Consider the following 8880-nt stretch of genomic DNA (forward strand, 5'->3'; position numbering starts at 1 on the left):
GTAGATGAACCCACCTCACTTTTAAATTGTCTAGCATGTCTCTATGTTAATATAGTTTTATTTTTAGTGCCATTTTCAACAAATTAAAGTAAAATATTATATTATATTTTTTAGTAATAATTTAATAAAATTCACCATATTTTTAAATAATATATAATATTCCTTTTATTATAAATCATTTAATATTAAAATTATTATATGTACATATATAATCCTTATCAAAATTAATATTATTGCTGACAAAAATAATTTAATTTATTTATTTGTTTTAAGAATGTAACATATCTTACAGAATATATATAAAAATTGTATACTTTATATGACAAGAACAGTTTATAACATTCGTTAATATATATTCACATATTCGTGTATTTCTAAGTTTATATATTATTGTATAATATATATGTATATAAAGTCGGCACGCAGTATCATAAAAGTTCATATTGCATATCGACCGTTTTGAATTTCACATTTCCGATGGGTATTAATATTAATGTAACATTTTTTTTTTTTTGAGGAATACCAGTGCTAAGAATCAGATTTCTTTCAGATCAAAGTTGAACTGAGTTGAGTTGAGTTTTAGGTTTCTTAAATGTACTTTTAAAATATTTCGTAATGTAGCAGTTTCGACTGTTTTACGAACGTTGATAGTATACGATATAAATTGTTTCTTGAAAAATGTGGTGTTTATTAAACTATGAAGTTAAGAAAGAATGGCTTATGTATAAATAATAACACAGATATGTATAAGATATATAAACCTTAACGCTACATCGATATTAGTCTCCGATTGTCTAGCAGATTTACAGGTTTAGTTATGTCGTGTGTACGGAAGATGATTCTCTAGCATGTAATGTTGGGATTGTCAATATTCTGCTATTGAGGGATTAATACATTAAATATATAATTTATGTTGAGTTTTGAAAGTTTGCATATATACATATATCCAGTTTGCATATATCCATTGTTTTTTAGCAATATTATTGTTGTTGATGTTCTACTAAAGAAGTTTGTTTATGATCGTTACATGCACAAGTATATCTGCAATAAAAAATTTTTACATTCTATTAGAATGATAAATGAAAGTATACAACATATCTAAAATTTCATATCTAGCAGCCGTTGTGAAATACTCACATCATTCGTTATGCCACTCGCATTGCAATGATTGAAATTTGGGTTAATTTTGTGCAGATTACTTTCATAAACAATGAAAATTGCAGCGGGTGTGCCATTAAATGATTGCTTTTAAGCTGCACCAGAATCTGAAGAATCATGAAAACATTTCCATCTCAGCTGTGCAGACGAAAACCTGCACTTATACCTGTACTTCTCGTTGCAGACATTTCGGATGACCACAAACAAATTGAACACCAGAACAAGGCATGGTGCGCAAAAACTCGTTTAACGATTTCGTGGTTAATGCTTTAAATTCTCTTTTTACTTTGCTTATGATAGACAGCAACAGTTCGTCCAACTGCACCGCTGCAGATATATCCTCCTGGCTTACTCGAAAGCAATATACAGTATATGTATTGTTACAATTGTGCACATCGCCTACGTTAATATTATAAATTGAAATGTCCCGCATGGTATGCAAATAAAAATGAAATCCCATTTTATAGATAATTTTGCACGTGTGTCAATGCTGCAGGCCAAAGCGCGCCCACAAAGCAATAGACTACTTTCTTGGGTACGTATTCTCTTACAGCAGATTTGTGGCGTTGAAGGAAAGTATACATAGTTGGAATAATAGTTATTTAAAACTGAATGCATAGTTTTGGTATTGTTACATTTAATGTCAGCAACTACTAAAGAAATTTCACAAAAATGTTAAGACTAGCATTTGTACATGTTTATGCTTGCATTTATGTTCTACTATTATGTCATAAATACATATCAATCGCTCACACCAACAACCATGTTTGAAACCTCTACATGCCAGTATAGTGTGCAATGTAGAACAAGGAATAATAAAAGAAGGAATAATAGTACGTTTTCATTAACCATACAAAGAGCTTCCGTGCTTTTTCACTCATATGGCATTTACACCGGCCTCAAATGGCTCATTTCAAATGAGTCATTTAAAAGTGTTCACATTCGTTGTAATTCATTTGTTCTCATTTCGAACAGCTGATTTTTCGATTTGCTTGTTGATTTCATTTTTGTTCTGTGCCAAAAGAATGTTGGATGAATGTTAAATATACCTTCAAACCTTACAATATCAACTCAAAACTTATTTTTAGCTTCAATTAATTTATTTTTGGGAAGTAGAAGTTCAAAGAAATGCAACCACCAAATATTTCATTAACTTTTTTTGTAAATATGTCAAAAACAGCTATTTCAAACTGTCAAAATGCGACTAAAATTTTTATTTCAGATATGTTCATTGTATTTATTTGCATTTGGGACTTATATTCATTCTAACCTCGTTATACAACATGAGATCCAATAGATCGACGAGTATCGAAATAGTTGAAATGATGAGCTATATGAACTATACCGCGACATTGACATAGTTAAGCGCATAAAAATTCAGCGGCTTCGCTGGCTTGGTTATGTCGTTCGAATGGAAGAAAGTGTTCCAGCTAGAAAGATGTTTGATTCGGTACCCGCAGAAGAAAAATGCGGTAGAGGCGACAACAAGCAATTAATCAAGCTGACTGGCGGAGACTACTCGACGCGGCCAAGGACGACCCACGTCTGTAATGGCCAACTAAGTGAGTAAGTAACAACTAAGTATTATAACACATCCAGAATATAAATTAATAAATATACTTCGAGATAGTAACTCTGATGATGATTTAGAATTGGTAAATTTATTATTATTATTTTATTATAAACGAAAAAGAAAACTAGTATGCGCAAAAAATACAAGATATTCAAAAATAATTTCCGCTACTTGTAATTTTTAGTTAAATTCCCCTTTTCAGCGACAAACTACTGCGATACCTAATTTAGAAGTTCACCATTCATTAAAAAATGCATTAAATAATTGCGATTTACAATGTGCAAATACAATTTCTTACATGACACAACAATTTTTGTTTCCTCCATTATATCTCTAATAATAACATAAAATAAAATTTTAGGAACTCTAGCTCTAACTCTAGCTAATATAAAAGGTATTTAAAAATATTTGCACTTATTATTATAAAACTCTGTTTTCTAAAATTTATTTCGCGCTCTTATTTTTCAACTACTATTTTTATTTTATTTTTCAAAAAACAGCTGTTCCCACCAGACTTCACACACAAATGATCCATGAAAATTGTGTAAAGAGGGTAATCTTTTTATTTGGCTTTTTATTTGTGTTACGCTCTTAGTTTGTACTTGTATTTTACTCAAATTTTACTACGAGTAGCTCGTGGAACAGACCTACACACATCATCAAATCAAGCTGTAAGGCATGTAGTAAGATGAAAGCATTCATTCAAGCAAGCATTGAAAAGAATTATAATACAAAATTTTCTTATTGAGTCTGCCTTTATGTGTTTTAACTTCAAGTGGTAAAGTAATAATAATCCTTCGTTTCCTAGAAAACAATTAAACATCGGTGTAAATTGTGTTAATTTTTTAAAAAGATGATTCCAAAACAAAAGGTATTTATTATTATTTATTTATTATTACAAATTTCTTTACCGGAAAATAAAAGTTCTGTAAAACATGCGATTTATTTCTTAGAGCAAATTTTATTCATATTTTTCATGTTTTTGCCCATATTTTAAGTCCATTGGATGTACTAAATATATGCATATGGATTCCTGTTTAATTTATAATCGTTCAATTTCTAAGACAATATACATACATATATCTACTTTTATTTGTTCAGAAACAGCTAAACACGTGAATTTGAAGAAATTAAATATTATTTATAATGGAATGATTTGAGGTTATGTTTTTTTTTTACAAAGTTTAGTAAAGCAAACCATTTTGGAAGTAATAAATAAAATTAACTGATTTAGTTAAATGTATGGCTTAATATGTTTTAAATAATTTAAATGAAACATATTTAAAATATTATAAAAATATGGTTTGGTGGTTTGATCCATATTTTTTTAGATTGGTTTATGTGCCAGTAGAGAAGAGAATAACTTAATTGGAGGCACATGTTTCAATCGTTTGTCTGACTTTTTATTAAATAAATAAAAATACTAATGATAGAAACTTATAAATTTAGGTGTCACATACAAATATATTTATCAGGGATTAATAAATTATGCATTTTCATAATTATTTGTTGCGCTCATCACATGATAATGACTTGAGAAGTCAGTTGATATTATTTTGTGGCTTTACGAAGCTAGAGAATATGAAATAGATGTTATGGTATATTTTATGCCAGTTTTCTATATTAAGTCATGATTTATATGGTATAGTAATCACTCATGTAGACTATTTATAACGTTGTATTTAAGTTAAATTAATTTAATTGAGAGTTAAGATATATTTGGGGTGTAGGCAAAAAGAAAAGGACATTCTAGTGAGATATAAAATTGTTGCTATATATAATACAGGACTATATTCTAAAACGTGTGTAGTCAATAATAATAATGTAATAATATGAAAACTATTTCTTTTGTTTTTTAAAGGACGCAGCACTTGGAAAACATAACTATTCCAAAGGGGATATTGTATTGGCCTGTTTTCATGATGGAGTATACTACAAGGCGAAAATTATTCAGCTAGCTGGCGATGGGTTTAGTTGCATTGTAAACTACATAGATTATAATGAAGTATATTCAGTAGGTTTCGAAAAAATAAAACCATTAAATATCGATACTTCATTAAAAAATAAAAAAGTTTTGGTTAAGAATGATGTTCCACATCGGAATAAAGATCATACCGAAAAAAAATTGAAAAAAGATATCAAAATGTTTGAAGTATGTAAAAAGAAATTTCATGAATCAGATATGGTCTTAGCTGATAACCATATAACACAAAATCTACAATATTTAGTTGGAGATAAAGTAATGGCTACATATGATGATGGGGTTGAATATATTGCCGAAATTACTAAGATTGGTGAAAATGGCAAGTGTATCGTAAAGTTCATAGAATATAATGATTTGTACGAAACAAGTGTTAATGAAATAAAACATACTTTATATAAAAGTTTGAATAAACCTGAAGATCACTTAGAAGTTGTTTCAGCTCTTAATGGCTCTCATCAAGGCACTATCAAAAAAGAATTCGCAGAAAATAAATTAAGAGTTTCGTTAAAAGATAAGCGTTTTAAAGAAAGCATTGATAACATGATGTATACAAAAATAATTAGACGAAATGAAAGTCCCAAAAACTTTTCAGATATTGGAAAGACTAATAAAGGAAACACTGTTAGAGTATCACATGACAATAGAGAACTTCGTGATGCACAAATTGTAAAGCTACCGAATCTATGTAAAGTATATTCAGAGGACATAAACAAAATATGTGGTTCAAATATACAAAATAATAAAAGGCATCTAACAACTAAGTCACTTAATAAGTTAAGTGAATTTGTGGACGTCATGAACGATAAAAATGGTGTTATAATTAGAGACATTCAGTCTGATGGCGTTATGCACCAAACTTCCGGTGATGACAGCAAAACAGTTTTCAAATTTGATAAAACTGAACTATTTAACTTCCGAAAAGGAGATCATGTTCTTGCAGCTTATACTGACGGGGAATACTACCCTGCAAAAATTGTTAAAATTTCTAGAAAAAAAAATTCATGTAAAGTCGTGTACACCGAATACGATGATACTTTATACAAAATCGGATTCAACAAAATTAAATCAATTGATGTGAAGAATAAATCAATTACTAAGGATAGCAGTTCTAAATTTACAACTGCATTTCTGAAACATTCAGCTCAACCTCTTCAAGTAAAACATTCATCAAATACATCAAGTGATGCCAAGGATATTATTTACTCAGCTGGTGACAATGTATTAGCATTTTACAATGATGAAAAGTTTCCAGCTGTTATTATAAGTATGTTAGCAAATAAAAAATGCATTATAAAATATGATGACACTTATTACGGCGAATTATATGAAATATCATTAGAGGATATAGAGCCTAATAAAGAAAAAAATTTTAAAAGTTGTAATTTTAAGAATGAAAAAATATTGGTTCGAAAATCGGAACAAATATCTGTTATACCTGAATACTCTGAAGGTGAGGAGGTATTTGTTAAATATGAAGATGGTAAATATTATAAAGCGATAATAGTAAATATTTTCTCAAATTCCAACTCTTGTGTAGTAAAATACATTGACTACGATGAGTGTTGTGAAATGAGTATGAACAACATAAAAAGAGTCGATGAAATATCTGATAATGACACTGAATCTCCTATCACCTCAAATAAAATTGAGGTCCAAGACTTACTAACAAATGATTCCACAAAAATGAGTGTAAAAAATTATATTCCTGAATTTAAAATTGGACAAAAGGTTCTGGCATTACATGAAGATGGTGAACTCTATTTAGCAATAATAGTAATTATTTTCTCAAATTCCAACTCTTGTGTAGTAAAATACATTGATTACGATGAGTATTGTGGATTGAGTATGAACAATATAATAAGAGTCGATGAAATATTTGATAATGACACTGGAACTCCTATCACCAGAAATAAAATTGAAGTCCAAGACTTACTAACAAATGATTCCACAAAAATGGATGAGAGAAATTATATTACTGTATTTAAAATTGGACAAAAGGTTCTGGCATTACATGAAGATGGTGAATTCTATTTAGCAAAAATAGTAACTATTTTCTCAAATTCCAACTCTTGTATAGTAAAATATATTGACTACGATGAGTATTGTGAAGTGAGTATGAACAATATAATAAGAGTCGATGAAATATCTGATAATGACACTGGAACTCCTATCACCACAAATAAAATAGACGTCCAAAAATTATTAACAAATGATTCCACAAAAATAGATGAGAGATATTCTATACCTGAATTTAAAATTGGACAAAAAGTTCTAGCATTACATGAAGATGGTGAATTCTATTTAGCAAAAATAGTAACTATTTTTTCAAATTCCAACTCTTGTATAGTAAAATATATTGACTACGATGAGTATTGTGAAGTGAGTATGAACAATATAATAAGAGTCGACGAAATATCTGATAATGACACTGGAATTCCTATCACCACAAATAAAATTGACGTCCAAAAATTATTAACAAATGATTCCACAAAAATAGATAAGAAATATTCTATACCTAAATTTAAAATTGGACAAAAGGTTCTGGCATTACATGAAGATGGTGAGCTCTATTTAGCAAAAATAGTAACTATTTTCTCAAATTCCTACACTTGTTTAGTAAAATACATTGACTACGATGACTGCTGTGAAGTGAGTATGAACAATATAATAAGAGTCGATGAAATATCTGATAATGACACTGGAACTCCTATCACCACAAATAAAATTTACATCCAAGAATTACTAAAAAATGATTCCACAAAAATGGATGAGAGAAAATATATTACTGAATTTAAAGTTGGACAAAAGGTTCTGGCACTATATGAAGATGGTAAATTTTATCCAGCAGAAATAGTTACTATATCCTCAAATTCAAACTCTTGTGTAATAAAATATATTGATTATGATGAGTGTTGTGAAGTGAGTATGAGCAATATAAAAATAGTCAATGAAATATCTGATAATGACACTGGAACTCCTATCACCACAAATAAAATTTACATCCAAGAATTACTAAAAAATGATTCCACAAAAATGGATGAGAGAAAATATATTACTGAATTTAAAGTTGGACAAAAGGTTCTGGCACTACATGAAGATGGTAAATTTTATCCAGCAGAAATAGTTACTATATTCTCAAATTCAAACTCTTGTGTAGTAAAATACATTGATTATGATGAGTGCTGTGAAGTGAGTATGAACAATATAATAAGAGTCGATAAAATATCTCATAATAACACTGGAACTCCTATCACGACAAATAAAATTGAGGTCCAAGAGTTACTAACAAATGATTCCACAAAAATAGATGAGAAAAATTATATTACTGAATTTAAAACTGGACAAAAGGTGCTGGCATTATATGAAGATGGTCATAACTATTCAGCTAAAGTTACTGAATATGATGGTAATCCTAATAAAGTTGAAATAAATGTCAACAAAATAAAACCAATTCAGAATAAAGTATCTGATGATGTATCATTGAACACTAAAGAGAGTTTGAAAAAGAAATCTAAAGCAAAATATTCAGAAGATGATCAAATAATTGTTAAATTCGCCGACGGTAATGAATACACAGGCACAATATTTGAAATTATTGATGACAATTATGACTATTTTATTATAAAAAATGAAGATCAGAATACGTTTGCAAAGGTTCATGTAGAAGATATTTATCCCAGAGAAGCAAAACGTTTTCAAAATAATCATTCGACTAATTCTGAGACAGAAAATAAAATTACGTTGCCAGAAGAAATGTAAAAATCAGATACCTGATTTGGAGGAATCTTACGGCAGCAATTTATATACCCCGGAATTAGCATCCTATTGCTAAAAAATGCTACCAAAGAATAATATTAAAGATATAAGTGAATTTAATCCAGATCCCGCAATACATAAAGAGAAATCTGTTATGGATTCTGGTATTATTAAGCAAATTGTCAGATGCGGAATCAAAGAAATCATGAGTAAGATAATTTAAACTCTTAGAATTTTTTAAATATCTAAATTTGGTCTATTTACAGATCTTAATAGTGTGGCAGTTTCTAATAAAAAAAAGCAACAATTTGAAAACAAATTAGAAATATGAAACCACATATATGCAATATTCTAATCTATCTTTTACGGCTTACAATCTAATTAATTGAACCTAATTAAAAATACACGA

General features: G+C 28.9%; 1 protein-coding gene across 1 annotated transcript; it reads left to right on the plus strand.

The window, feature by feature from the left end:
- Positions 1-3584: 3584 nt before the first annotated feature.
- Positions 3585-8880, plus strand: LOC119683828. Its single transcript, XM_038097689.1, has 3 exons — positions 3585-3602; positions 4593-8680; positions 8738-8880. Exons 1-2 carry the CDS (start codon positions 3585-3587, stop codon positions 8472-8474), a joined length of 3900 nt encoding a protein of 1299 aa, XP_037953617.1. The 3' UTR covers positions 8475-8680; positions 8738-8880.

Source organism: Teleopsis dalmanni, chromosome 2 (genome assembly GCF_002237135.1).
Source record: "Teleopsis dalmanni isolate 2A chromosome 2, ASM223713v2, whole genome shotgun sequence".
NCBI lineage: Eukaryota > Metazoa > Arthropoda > Insecta > Diptera > Diopsidae > Teleopsis > Teleopsis dalmanni.